Genomic DNA, 14,684 nt, shown 5'->3' with positions numbered 1-14,684 from the left:
TCCCATTCAATCATTTGCCTGCTGAACATCTGTAATAAACAGCTGGAAGCACCCTTCTGCAGCAGAACCTGATACAATGAAGGAAGAAAGGCAGTGAACCTTCTGTACTTGGGTTCACATATTTACTTCCCCTTCTTGAACCAGTTTCAGTTGTTCCAGGGCAATTTTATCACCTGATAAATTTATGGTATTTTGTTCATGATGAAAGTGTTAAAAACCATTATATCAGAGAAACAGATTTTCTGCTGCTAATACGTGGCTTTTCCAAAGGCTCAAAAATCAGAAGTCAGTTAAAAGGATCCCCATTTTTAGTTCAAGGTCTTGTGCTGCCTGACTCACGTTCAATGTGTTACTGCCAGTGCTAACGTCTTAATTTGGCTGAGAGGAAAAGCTGCCCAGAAATAGTCCCTGTGCCCCACCTACAGGCGAATCCATCATTTCCTGTAATGCTGTGCAGGTCTCAAAAATTCTCTCCTGAGAAGGGGAGTGAAAGAAGGGAGAGGCTCCAGCACTCTCAGCTTTGTTAGCAACCCCAGCTGGGTACATACTGTATTTTAAAGCTGTAGTTGCAAGGTGAGAGATAACAGAGGGGTTTTTTGTTGGTCCCCAAACGTTTCCCAAATGAGAGTTGACAGTGTACCTGTTGCAGCAGGTACAACCTAAGCAACAATACTGCCCACTTCTCTACCAGGCCAGATTATTTTCTGGAATAATTTCCATACCAGTGTTCGGGAATCCTTGCTGTAAATAAAACAGTTAACATGAGGAATTTTCAGCAAAAATCTAATAACTTATCAACAGAAGGACACATAATAGGTAAAGGAGAAAAGGTGTTCTTCAGGTAACACAGTTTACTATAAATAAATAAATAAATATATTTTTTTATGCTTAATGAAAGAATTTTTAGTTAGAAGGGACCTCTGATCATGGTCCACATTCGTTTTCTTTCTTCACAGATTATGGGGTATGGGTGGGATTTGTTTCTATAATCTTTCTTTGAGCTGAAAAATTTTATTGTAGAGGTGTCGCGTAGCAACTTTTTCCACCATATTTCATCACCATATTATTATGGCAGCAGTTTTATTCCCACAAATGGTTGAGGTTTGAAGGGACATATGGAGGCAGCTAAAAAGTCCCCAGCTAATTAACATGCACAAATCTGAGTGACCAAAAGAACAAAGAAATTGCATCTAGTTACCACCCAAGCTACTGATTACAGATGCTTCTAGCTCCAAAACCCAATCACTCTCTAGCATGACCACCACCAAAAGAAACAAGGAAGTAATCAGAATGTGGTGGCAGCATTTCCGTAACATCAGTTTCTTGTAACTGGTGACAGCCCTCTGACAGAGAAATAGTGATGGAAAAGAAAAAAGAAATTAAATCGAGTTTCTAACCTTCATTAAGTTTTAATAAAATGAAATAAAAATGTTCTAGAAAGGTTGGTGGTGTAAGGACCAGAGAGGAGAGTGGACTGATCAGGTGTTTGCTGTTGGATGTGATATCAAGACATCATAAATTGTGACATTGTGACAGTAAGACCACCATAAATGAGGTGAAATCTCTGACTTTTCACTCTATGAGAATTTGAATTTAGTCCTTATTGTCCACCTCACAAGGAAATTATGATCAGGCAAGAGGAACAGCCCCTGGTTATCACCATGCATCTACACTTGCATAACACAAAGCAACAAAAAATGATGAAACCTATGAAACAAATGGCATACAAACAAAAAAAGGATTTCATAAACAATAAATACCACATAGTTTTCTAATCACAATTATAAAATAGTCTATTTTCTCTGCCATTTTAATTTAGTAAATGTTTTATAGGCTTCCACATGCTAAGGAATAATCCCAGTTTATTATATTTTGACATAACTCTCCTTTAAATAAATTTGAAATTCATGAGAGCACAATGTACATAATGATTGACATCAACAATAATTCACATCAGACTTTCCAGCAGCAGGGAATGCTGCTAGTACAGCTGTCATCTGCAAGTTCTGGGGAGTAGCTTTGTTACTTTCTCTAGTACTAGAAGCCCTAATATTTAGTGAGGGTGAACTCTTTCAATTTGTTTTTTTCCAGTATTTTACAAGTAGCTTCCCGCTGAAAACCAGGAAGAATATGTGTGTTCTGGAGATGGAGTTAGTGCTCACTCACCGACAGCCCACACAATGCTTGGGAAACTGACCCCGTCTCCTAGCTGCCAATTACAACTTTTACACAGAAATAAAAGATCCTGGTCCTTAGTACCTCTTTATTCATGGGGGTTCTTCCAGCACGTTTTAGTGACGCCTCAAAGTAAAATCTGCATTTGACTCCTTGCAAGACATCGGAGCTGCAGCTCCTGGAACATTTGGCCGTGTTATCACCTGCGGTCCTAACTTAGTTCCTCACCTGAGGGCCCGTCTTTGCCACTGACTACTACGGGCTTAGCTGGCAATTTAGCAGCTTTTAGACGGCACTCCCAAAACACGAAAACAAACGCTCAACAAATAGTTGAAGTTTAACACCTATTTTGAATTATTTTGCATTATTGGTGTGCCCGCTGGAGCACGTCTCGGCTGTGTCGCAATCCGTGCCCGGTACTGCGATGCGCGGCTCTGCCGGGCATTGCTCACCCCGGGCGGCTCCCAGGGGAGGCGGCTGAGGCAGGGGCTGTGCTGAGCAGCGCAGGTGGAGCAGCGGCTCCGCTTCAGCCGGCACCGCTGCCTGTGCCGCTCCCGCACAATCCCTGCCGCCCATTCCCTCCATTCCCTCAGCTCCATCGCCTCCGCTTCAGCCGGCACCGCTGCCGCTCCCGCACAATCCCTGCCGCCCATTCCCTCCATTCCCTCAGCTCCAGCGGCTCGGGGAACGTGGCACAGCCCACTGCCGGCGGCGGGGGGGGGGGCGGGTGGAGCACACCAACCCTCTCGGAGCTGGGGGGGTGCACGGCCGCGCGGTTCCCCCTGGCTGGCCCCCCGGTGGGCGGGGCAGCGGTGATGGGCAGGGCGAGGAGCCAATCAGAGAGGCCATCGGGGAAGCCGGAAGCGGTGCCGGGCGGAAGCGCCACGGGGGCGTGAGCGGGGCAGGGCAGGGCAGGGCTGGGAGCGCCGGGGCGGGACGGGGCCGAGCCGGGATACGGAGTGCGGCCGGGAGACGCAACCGAGGCGGCGGTCCCGCCGGTGATGCACACTCCTCAGGGGCTGCCGGCCCGCTGAGGTCGGTGCGAGGAGCGCTGGCGGCGGCGCCGCGGCCATGCCGTGCACCTGCGGGAACTGGCGGCGATGGATCCGGCCGCTCGTGGTGCTGCTCTACATCGTGGGGCTGCTGGTGGTGGTGCCGCTCTGCGTGTGGGAGCTGCAGAAGCTGGAGGTGAGGGGCGCGGCCGGGGCCGCTGGCAGCGGGCTCGGCCCCGGGCAGGGATGCGGCGGGGAAATATGTTACCTCATCAGTGTATAAAAGTATCGAAATGACGGGTGCCAGGAGGTTGGATCCAGGCTCTGCTTGGTGGTGCTGAGCAATAGGACAAGAGGCAGTGGGCAGAAACTGATGCACAGGAAGTTCCATCTGAATATGAGGAAGAACTTTACTGTGCAGTGATCGCACACTGGAACAGATTGTCTAGTGAGGGTGTGGAGTTTCCCCTGCTGAACATGTTCCAAAACAGTCTGGACACAATCCCGTGCCATGTGCTCTGGGATGACCCTGCTGGAGCATGGAGGTTGGACCAGATGACCCATTGTGGTCCCTTCCAATCTGACCCACTCCATGAAAGGAGAGGGTAGAGAAGGGCCGTGGTGCTGCTGGACACATTTGTCCTGCTGCTAAAGCCCTAGTGAACTTCTAAGGAACAGGGCAGTGATTTCTTCCCCTTCTATTTCCATAACAGTTGGTGTTTGAGCAATTGGCACAATTCTGAAAAAATTCGAGTCAGCCAAGAGTCACAGAGTGACAGAATAAGTCAGGTTGGAAGGGACCACAGTGGGTCACCTGGTCCGACCTCTGTGCTCCAGCAGGATCATCCCAGAGCACATGGCATTGGATTGTGTCAAGACAGTTCTTGGATATCTCCAGCAGAGGAGACTCCACACCCTCACTGGACGATCTGTTCCAGTGTGTGGTCCCTGCACAGCAAAGAAGTTCTTCCTCATGGTCAGGTGAAACTTCTTGAGAAATGGGCATCAGTTTCTGCCCATTGCCTCTTGTTCTATTGCTGGGAACCAGCAAGAAGAGACTGACTCTCTCCATAAGTTCATCCCAGAACTTAGATTTTGAAACTTAGTACTAGTGCTGGCGTTCTTAAAGGTGTTTCTGTCTGTTTTGGGAGAATTTAGTAGAGCATCTCTATGGATAGAGAAGCTACTCTTTCATGCTGGTGATACCATAACTGTGGTGTGTGAATTACACATACATATGATCACATAGCTTCTCTAACAACAAGTAAAATTTTAACCTTAAAATATATGTATTTTTCAATGTGATGCAGGTCTATGCCCCTGGAGGTAGGCTTTTCTCAGGGTATAATTTTCAGGACTTAATGACAGTGAGATCTGTCTTGAATGTGTTTAAAATTTTCAGGTTTGAGTTCCTGTTCTGGTGCTCAATGCATGTTCAGCACAATAGATGTTTATATCCAAGTTTATACCATTAAGTCTTGTCTTGATACTTGTAGGGAAACTGATCAGAAGTAAAACCAGAAAACAATAAGAGATATTGGATGCTGGTATAAAGTAGGGCATCAGAGAAAAGATTGTCATCAGAGGAAACTGAGAAGGGTCTGCTATGTTTCTCAGGTTTTGGTACTTAGGATTATTAGTTGTTTATCAGAGAGCTTTGGTTTAAAAATTCAGCACTGTAGTTTAGCAGACATGATGGTTTTATGTATCTACGTGTATATCTATTTCAGTTTGTTAAATAAAAACTAATTCATTACTATTTGGAACTTGATTATAAAGTTAAAAAAAGTTTTTAAATCCACAGGTTTTCAGAAACTTTATAATGCAGCAGTGAATCAAGACAACTTCCATACATAAAGCAAGGAATCTGTTGTGGGTTTCAGTAAATTAAGTACTAGGCATTACTCTGTTTTTATGGAATGTTTTGTGTACTTGTAAATACTTGAAAGTATTAAGACTGGAACTTTGATCTTGCAAGGTTGGAATTCATACCAAGGCATGGTTTATCGCTGGGATATTTCTGCTAATGACTATACCAATATCTCTCTGGGGGATACTACAACACTTAGTCCATTATACTCAACCTGAATTACAGAAACCAATAATAAGGTAATATTTCACATTGTACCTATGCTACAAATACTGGATTTAATTCAGACTAAAAATAGTTCTAGTAATATAAAATGTTCTTTTGTTGTTGTAACAGGATTCTGTGGATGGTGCCGATTTACAGTTTAGACAGTGTAAGTGTTCTCTTACTGTTACCAGCTCAATCAAGTAAATTCTGTTTGTTGTGGGAGGGAGGGAAAACAGTGTCGTGGCAGAAGCTGCATGGAGGGGGTAGTCCTAGAAACTTCTGGACATTCCTGTTTATGAAGTATGTCAGAAGCATAGTTCTCATCATACTTATTCTTCTTCTGGAGATTTGGGGTTTCTTTTGATAACCTGTCCTTGGGTGTCCTTTATGATGGATGTGGAGAGGGTATTACAGGAGCCTGCTTTTGGCCCTTCCATCTTATTAGCAGAAGTGGAAACTGGGCTGACCCAAGAGCTGCCTCAAAATTCAGTTCTGTACCTTCCTTACCCAAGTTAGGCTTACTCATAGAATTCTTTCCTGAGTTATGCTTAGTGCTAAAATGATTCCCTTTTGGTTCAGGGTACAAAGGATAACATCCTTTGCACAGTACAACAGCACTGTGATAGTCAGAAACTGAGAGCTCTGACAGTTGATGCATAACCACAGTTTCACTAAAAATAAAAAATCCCATTTTGCACTTTTTCTTTGAAACTCAGCAATTTGGCTGCTACCGTTGGAATCTGGAGTTTTGTGCGTGTTTTATAGAATGTTACTTTGTAGCTGTAGCATTGCTCTCCCCTTAGCCCAGTGCTCCCAGCCCTGTTTGATCAGTGCCTGCAGGCTCAAGGGCTTGCTGAACCGGTGTTGGCGTTGGAATCCTTTTTGTGTTTCTTGCACGTAACCTTTTGTGTACCTCTCTTCTTGCAGTGGATAGCTTTGAAATACCCCAAGATTGCAATATATGTGGATACATGTCGAGAATGCTATGAAGCTTATGTCATCTATAACTTTATGGTTTTTCTTTCAAATTACCTAACCAACCGGTACCCAAACCTCGTGTTAATAATAGAAGCAAAAGATCAGCAGAGGCATCTGCCCCCTCTCTGTTGCTGTCCGTCGTGGGCTATGGGAGAGTGAGTATATGATGACATATTCAAGCTTTATGCTGTGTAGGCAGATCCAAACGTTTAGTTTTCATGTTTCCCAGCATAACTTTTGCTGCTTGATGGAGTTAGTTTATGGCTTGTATGTGTTTGATCAACTGTGAACCTCTGCTGAAAGCAGCTGTGGACGAGTGACAATCAACCTATAAAACAAGTGAATTTGACTTAGTTACTAACATGGATTGATTGACTCAGGGGGTACTGAAGGAAACTTTCTTATTCTTGAAAAATATTTAAAAAAGGTCTCCTGTAATCTGCTTCTTTTGCAATCAGAAAATATTTGCCAAAAGCCTCATGTGGAATTGGGAGCAGACTGGGTAGCCTGTTGTTTTTACTTCAGGTGAAGGGTGAAAGGCACCTTATGCACCTAAACTGATTATTTCTGAATGCTTAAACTGATAAAATCTCTCTCTTTCTCTCTCTCTCCCTCTCTCTCTCTCTCTCTCTCTCTCTCTCTCTCTCTCTCTCTCTCTCTCTCAGGAGATTTTGATTTTGATAAAGCTGCTTGCGGTGAGGGGAGGGGAAGGTGGGCCTCAGTGGTCACAGCTTCTTTATACAGTTTGCCATAGTGGGAAAAGAGCTTTGGTTCTCTTAAGTGTTTAGGGCAATTATTATGATTCAAGCATAGCAAAACTTGCATTATCTTTATTTAGCCCAGCCGGAAGCTTTTCATGGCTAAAATAAGCGAATCGTTGAGTATTTCATGTAATGTGTCTGTAAAAATCCAGCTGTTTTGTGTATTTTGTGTATACACACCATATACTGTAACATCAAGTCCTGGATGCAGAAGTTGAAAGAACTATAAAATTAAAATTTTCCTTAGTAAATATACTGAGAATAGGAATTTTCCATAAGTGAGTTGTATTTAAATCCTTGTGCAATGAATTTTGTGTTTCTTTTTCAGAGTTTTATTATTTAGATGTAAACTGGGTGTTTTGCAGTACACTGTTGTCAGACCATTTACTACCATTATTGCTTTGTAAGTACACTGAAAAATAATTAATATTGATCTTCAGGATATGATCCTGAGTTACACTGGAAAGAATTTTCATGCTCTTTGTATAGGATCAAGGCAGTTTGAAAGCAGACTTGTATTACATGCTAAATGGGTCCCAACAATTTGAATCAACCTGTGATTTCTTTATGACTTTCTCTATAGCAAATGACCTTTTGCAGAATTGAAATCATAAATACTTAATGCCAGCTTCTGTAATCAGTGGCTTAGAATGTGAAGTACTGTTGGGGTGGGAAACACATTTTTATGATCTCTTAATTTTTAGATTCTTTTTTCCTCCTCCCTTTTTGCATCAGCTTAAACAAATGAGTATTTTTAAAGGCAGGTTTCATGTAACTTCTAAAAACGTTTGAACTTCGCATGTGACAAGCTTGACTGTGTGTCTTCATATCATATAGCCTGTGTTTGTAAAGGAACAGTAGGCAGTCATGCATGATGATGCTGAAAGCTTAATTTCATGATCATTGATGGTCATTAGTGTTAATTCTCTGGGACTGTGGAAAAAGTTGCTACTCAGAATAAATTTCCATATTGATATTTCTATATTATATATATATATATATTATATATATATATATATGTGTGTGTGTGTTTGTGCTGTTGGAAGCAGATTCTTGTGCAGGCCCCCAGTGCCTATATTTGAGTACCAGAAGAGGTTTTCTAAGGGTTGATTGATATAGCACTTGAGGGAGATGACCTGTTACTCCATAGTCATTAATTCTAAAAATTCTTCCAGAATTTGTGAACTAGTGGGAGTGTATGATGAAGGAAACTTCAGCTTCAACAATGCATGGACTTACCTGGTTATACTTAACAACATGTCACAACTAGTGAGTATCAGGAGTACATCTTTCTGCTCTTTGAATTCATTAGTATTATGTGAATCTTCTATGTCAACTGTTGCCAGTGATTGTGTTAATGTCTGTTAATTCTTACACGTAGAATAGTTTCCATTGTAAGTCAAAATTGCTGCCTGTTAAATATTATGTATGAAAAACACTGGAAAACCAGATAATCTAAAACTTTTATTATTTTTACTATGAAGCTCCATAAAACAAGTACCTTTCTATCCCAAATTATTTGATGGGTGAGGTGGTATGGCCTAGGCATTAGAGTTGAAGACTTACCCTCTCTGGTAAGAGATGGTTTCACTTGCCCCCAGAGCTTCCTCCCAGCACTCATACAAAGAATCAATATGTTAAAAATTCTGTGTTAAAAATGGTGATAACATTCACAGGGAAAAAAGAAAATGGTGTGTGCAATGCTGAGAGTCTGGCCTGCCCAGCACCTTTTCTTGTTGGGTCAGCTGTCAGATAATGTCAGGGTAAGATGTCAGCCCCTTAAATTGAGAGTTTCATTTTGGAGTCCAGGGATTGGTTTTACTTCTCTTTGCAACAGCAGCAGGAGTCAGAACAGCATAACAACTGGGATAATTTGGAAATTCTGTCCTCCTCTTACTGCCACCGCTGTGTTTGATGGGTGACTGTCACAGAAGGAGCTGTAATTGCTTTCTGCTGTGACAACAGTCCCAGCAGCAGCATGAACCTCTGTGTCCTGGTTGAAATTATCAGAATTTCAAGAATTAAAAAAAAGGAAGTGCTTTAAAACAGAAAGGCAAAGATTCCATAAAACCAAAGTCTCTTTTTTAAAAAAACAGATAGCATTTTCAGGTTGTATCATACTGTGATACATATTTTAACTGTAGAGGTGGTGTAACACAACTCCCTCACAAAATAAACAAGGATTTGAAACCTTTCATTCATTTTCTTTTCCTTGTCAGTTTGCCATGTATTGTCTGGTGCTGTTTTATAAAGTTCTGCGTGAGGAACTGAATCCTATCCAGCCTGTTGGCAAGTTCCTTTGTGTGAAGATGGTAGTTTTTGTTTCTTTCTGGTAAGTGGATTTTTCACTTATTACTTCTTGCTCTCAGGGCAGATCATAAAAGAGCTAAAAAGTCTGGATTTGTTACTGAGGTTAGAAGCCTTAAAGTATGTACCCATAATCCTAGTGAGCTGCAGTGAGGGGAAGAGGGTACTAATATTTTGGAGATAGCAGTCTCGTTTACTTAAGATTATTTTTTAGACTTGCTCTTTTGCAAGGTGATTCTCAAGAACAGAACTTATTTTAGAATCTGCACTTGCAGTTATTGTATATATAAAAACTTTTTTTTTTCTTTTATAAGTAAAAAAAAATACTTTTTCAAAATAAGTTACTGTAAGTTAAAGAAAAATTGCTGTTTGGGCATTGCTCACACTTGGCTGCTAATGAGGGAGTGTATGTGACTATCAGAGCATTACTCCCTGAGCTACAGCAACATCCTGAAAGAGAAGCAACTTGTTCTAATGACTCACTGGAACAACAAACTCTCCTTTGGTTCTCTGTTCATTCTGTTGGTCTTCAGAGTCAGGGATGAACGACATCTCTTGTTAAGTTTGTTTCCTCCTCTTAAAATCTAAGCATATAAGCAGAAAAGTTTTTTTAAGATTTTTTCCTATATATATGTATGACCAGATTTGCTTGCAGATTTTTGGCACTACTGTTGCAATTCTAATACAAATACTTCTTATAATAAATTCTCTTTATAGGCAGGCTGTGCTCATTGCATTGCTGGTGAAAGTTGGTGTTATTTCTGAGAAACACACCTGGGATTGGCAGAGTGTGGAAGCTGTGGCTACAGGTTTACAGGTAGGAGCAGATGGTTATTTCTGGGGAGGAGTGGTTATATGTATAAGATGACATAGCTGATCTCAAGGAAATATTATCATATTCACTGTAATTAACACAGGCTTGATTAGTAATGATTTATTTTAAGCTGGGCTAAGTTTCAGCCAATGAGCCCATGTGAGTTTTACACTCAGCACTTCTATATCCATGTACTGGGCAGAAGGAATGTGCCCCAGTGAAATGTGTCTGGATAGCCTTGCATTTCTTCTTGCAGGTATTCATTTTAAAGCTGCTGCTTGTTAAAATATGTTTAAGTCAAGTCCTTTAAGTATAGCTCTCTGAAAGCTGCCAAGAATATCCTGGTGGAAAAGTAGCTAATGTCAGTATCTCAGGGCAATTGCAGTGTTTCAGTTGTAGAAGAAAGCCAGAACTATTTTTCTCCAGTTATGAATGATTAAGTCAGTATCTCTGTCATTACAGGATTTTATCATTTGTGTGGAGATGTTTCTGGCTGCTATTGCACATCACTACAGTTTTTCCTATAAACCCTATGTTCAAGAAGCTGAAGAAGGCTCATGCTTTGACTCCTTCCTTGCAATGTGGGATATTTCTGATCTAAGGGCAGATATCTCCGAACAGGTTCGAAATGTGGGTAAGTAACAGACAAGATTTGAACTATCTATCAACAGAATCTGTATTTCCAGCTTCATGTCACACTATTGCCCACCTTTATAGTAGCCTGAGAACATTCAATTACCAAATCAGTGGCAGCTGCATCCCTAGAGGATTTCATAGTTTATCTGACTGTTTTTCCTTTGCAGAGTTCCTGATTGATTTAGTCTAGTTTTTAATTTTTCTTTTAAATAGAAAAGGTTAGGTAAGTAAAGGAACGTACTTTGTTTTTCTCTTAAATTGTAAGACATAATTTTCTTTATTAAAACTAACAATGCCCATGTAAAACCAATACAAAACAAAGACTCATCTTCTAGTTTAACATGACTGTTTTAGAGTTGCTATGTTCAAAGACTGGTGTTGGAAGGATTAAAAAACCTTTTCATTTCACATAATTCTAGGGAGGACAGTTTTGGGCCAGCCAAGGAAAATGTTTTTTGCTGAGGATCATGAACAAAATGAGCATACAAGTTTACTGTCTTCATCTACTCAAGACCCAATTTCTGATGCTTCTTCAATGCCATCTTCACCCATGGGTCACTATCAGGGGTTTGGACACACTGTGACTCCTCTCACAACACCGACGACAGCCCCTGCAGTTGATGGGATTTTTAACCCTTCTGCCAGTCAGGATGCTGAGGAATCACCTGAACTAGAGAACAACTTGGCAGAGAAAGCTTTGGATAAAAGTTAAACTCACCTTTTCTTTGAATGTGTCAAGAAGTCGTTACATACTTGCCACATGTGTCCTGTTAACATGTGCTGTTAAGGATGAAAGTTGAAAAGCTTGGGAAAGGTGCTGCGTGGACATGAGGAGGATATGGTATGGCTGTAACTGTCATCTGAATCCAGAATCTGTAAGGATGTGAACATCTGCAAGTACCCCATGGATATGAAACACGCACACTGTAAAGGTTTCTGCATAACTTTAAGCATCATCTCCTTAAACTGCTAAATGCTTCCACATCATATCAAAATTTCACTGAATTTCATTAGTGCAAAAGAAACATTTGAGAAAAATCCTCTGCTCATATAAAAATGAAGTGCAAGTACTACTAGCAATGGGAAAGCCTAATTTAAAGAATGTAATTTAAGGATAGCAGTAGCAAAAACTGTTTGTGTTAATTTTGCTTGTCTTAATGATGGTTAACTTCCATACCCAATGCTGAATGGAGTGTGGGTGAAATGATAGCTTCTGTACAGATGCCACCTTCTTCCCATTCCTACATAGCTAAATAAAGTCCCTTCATGAAGATAGTTACTAGTGAGCATTAGTAAAGAACCTCTACAAAGAGAACATTCCCTGCAGGCCTTGCTATCAAAGCCTATGCACAGATAATAGGGTTGGTGTGTCTGTTGTCCTTGAGGCTCATAGTTTGTAAGTCTTTTGTATCCAGAAGAGACAGCCAGGATGGTTTTGGATTAATACTTTACCATGACTATTCTTTTCCCTATCCTTCTAAAATACAAGTAATGGTTACTACCTTAAAATACATGGAAGGGGAACGAAGGATATTGAAAAGGAAGTAGAAAAACTGATTTCTTTATTTTGGGCTGCAATAAGTTCTTTAACACTTAAGTTTTTATTTAAGCTGTTAAAGCAGGCTATCTTGTGTCTGTAGTAATTTGTGTTCTTAAATTTGTGTCTGTGTGTGATTGTATTATGCTTCTACTATAGCCTGGATTCAAATGTAATAGCTGTTTTTCCCCCCCCCCAAGAAAGACCTCTGCTGAGGTAAAACTATGTAGCTAGTCTTAATACTGGAATTACTAGGGCTAGATTTCAGCCCAAGAAGCAGTACACTTGTATCAAAATGTTACTTTGCAAAAACTGACAATGTCAGAGAGGAATTGTTTTTATCCCATTATCAGATTTTTACTATTATTGCATGTTTTCAATCTGACAAAAACAACCAAACCAGTAGAGCACTACTTTTTAAATGGCAAGATCTTAAGTTTCTTTTTCAGCATTGTTAGCATTTCCAGGATAAATGTTTAACTTCTGGCTGTCAGTAAATTCATCTTAAGTGCTTTTTTTGCAGTACTAGTGTGATGTAAATATTGCGCCTTACTCACTAGGCTGCATATTTTATAGCTGAGTATGTACTTGCTGTATCTGAAGTTAGTGAGAAAGTGAAAATCATGATTTTCAATTTGCCAACTCATTGCCTTTGTTGTAAATAAGCAATTAAAGATTTTATTTAAACTGTTCACCTTCTATCAGTTTGATTTGCTGCTACAGTAATTTAAGAGTGTGAATGACACATGACTACAACTGTCCTCATGGAAGAAGAGGATCTTATATAGAACTACTGAAAGAATTTGTGCTTTCAGTATTTCATGACTTGTACTGTAAAGGGAATTCTTGTTTGGGTTTATGAAGAATCTTCTAATCCATGCTTCATCCCAGGTATCACCTTATGCATGTAATAGCTTTCTCTAAAAGGAAACAACTTGTACAGGTTCATAATGCATTGGGACCTCAGTGCCCCCTGCAGCCACTACCAGAAATAATCTGATTTCTTGCGTGTATACAGGTAAAAAGGAGCAGGGGTAGGAATAATGTCTGAGAGAGCAGGGCTGCTGCAAGTAGAGTTAGCTACTGTGCTCCAGCTCTTCAAAAACCTCACTGAAGAATTATTTTTTTTTAATACTTGAAGTTATGTCTGTTTGGTGTAAAACTAAGGTTCAGAGGGGACCTTGATTGGAAAACAGCTATTTAAGTGTCTTTGCTACTTCTTTCAGAGTATTTCTTGAAAGCTATTAAGTTATTTTATTATTATTCAGTTACTATATTTGCACAATATAATATTCCTGCTTGTTTTTTTCTGGGAGAAAAGTTATTTTTTAATTGCAGCAGCTTATAGGATCATACCTTTCCCTAAAGACTCCTACTGAACTAAAAAAATAAATAGAAATCTTGCAGTGATACCTACCCTGTCTTTTGAAAACCACTACCACAGCATTCCACAGCATAACCTATCATGATTCTATAGAAAGTTCATTTGCAGATAGTTCATTTTCCTCTTAACTGTATTTATTCTTCTGCTGTTCTATGCCAAATCTCTACCCAAGTTTTTTTATCAGAGGTCCTGAGGATTGCTCTTGCCTTACTCAAGGAAACTAGAATGTCTTTCATTTGTCTTGAAGTCATTTTGCTTTCATCTTAATTACTAAAATCTTAATAAATACACCTAACCTACTCTGTAAAGTTTTTGTTTTTATTAGAGGTCTTTCTGCACAAGAATGCTAAACACTTTTTTATAAAACTGCTCTCTGGTGAAATCGCCATGTACCTGCCAGGTTTAGTTGTGTCAGACTGATTCAAAATTTTTTGGATCGTGGTTTTAGGTTTTGGGTTTAAGAAACACTGGTTTTTATGTACTATCAAAAGCCTCTGTCCTACTCTAATTCACTTGCATTTCATTATACATTGTACCCCTTGGATAAAGGATGGTATCCAGTTAGTGATCTTCAGAAAATACGACTTCGTGCCTCAGCTTTGGAAAAACATAAAATATTTTTATTTTATGGAGATATTTCCTCCACCCTTCCAAAAGGAGCTTTATTACAGCAATTTATCAGGTGCAGGTTCAGCAGAGGCTGGGACAACTCCAGATCTAACAGTCCCTGAAGTTAACTGAGCAAACTTGATAGAAATAAATAGAAATTAATAGATAGAAATAAGTTAAACTATCTGAAATGTTTGACCTAATGAAGAGTTGTTGGGGGTTGGGTGTCCTTCCTTTTGCTCCATCTCACCTATGGAATTTTTTGCCCATTAGTTTCAGGAAAACCAGATTGATGGCACTTGGTGGGTTCTTGAGAAGCACAGGGAATTTGTCTGGGCCCAGGGGGAGGTGGGGGCAGCTGGGGGCTGGCTGGTTTCTTGTGCTGGAGAGGGAGACACTCTCAGAGCTGTTGCG

The 14,684-nt window shown here is 40.4% G+C and overlaps 1 protein-coding gene and 1 long non-coding RNA gene across 2 annotated transcripts in view; both read left to right on the top strand.

Annotated features, from left to right (window-relative positions):
- Window positions 1-2,523, top strand: part of LOC107202800 — an 8,606-nt gene extending 6,083 nt beyond the window's left edge. The window contains exon 3 of the long non-coding RNA XR_001520833.3: window positions 2,092-2,523. This is a non-coding gene — a long non-coding RNA (uncharacterized LOC107202800). The remainder of the gene's footprint in view (window positions 1-2,091) is intronic.
- A 569-nt stretch (window positions 2,524-3,092) lies between these two features.
- Window positions 3,093-12,971, top strand: TMEM184C (transmembrane protein 184C). Its single transcript, XM_015625774.2, has 10 exons — window positions 3,093-3,363; window positions 5,146-5,276; window positions 5,374-5,410; window positions 6,172-6,377; window positions 7,312-7,386; window positions 8,159-8,252; window positions 9,203-9,315; window positions 10,008-10,107; window positions 10,567-10,738; window positions 11,160-12,971. Exons 1-10 carry the CDS (start codon window positions 3,247-3,249, stop codon window positions 11,450-11,452), a joined length of 1,338 nt encoding a protein of 445 aa, XP_015481260.1. The 5' UTR covers window positions 3,093-3,246; the 3' UTR covers window positions 11,453-12,971.
- Window positions 12,972-14,684: the final 1,713 nt, after the last annotated feature.

The sequence above is a fragment of the Parus major genome, chromosome 4 (assembly GCF_001522545.3).
Source record: "Parus major isolate Abel chromosome 4, Parus_major1.1, whole genome shotgun sequence".
Taxonomy (NCBI): Eukaryota; Metazoa; Chordata; class Aves; order Passeriformes; family Paridae; genus Parus; species Parus major.
The sequence above is the reverse complement of the archived record's forward strand: the minus strand, read 5'-3'. Positions and strand labels throughout refer to the sequence as shown.

Excerpts from the sequence above, each read along its gene's own strand:
- TMEM184C (XM_015625774.2), top strand. The coding sequence starts at position 3,247 with ATGCCGTGCACCTGCGGGAACTGGCGGCGATGGATCCGGCCGCTCGTG. Across the intron at positions 5,277-5,373 it reads TTACAGAAACCAATAATAAG|GATTCTGTGGATGGTGCCGA; the intron begins GTAATATTTCAC and ends TTGTTGTAACAG. Across the intron at positions 7,387-8,158 it reads TTTACTACCATTATTGCTTT|AATTTGTGAACTAGTGGGAG; the intron begins GTAAGTACACTG and ends AAATTCTTCCAG.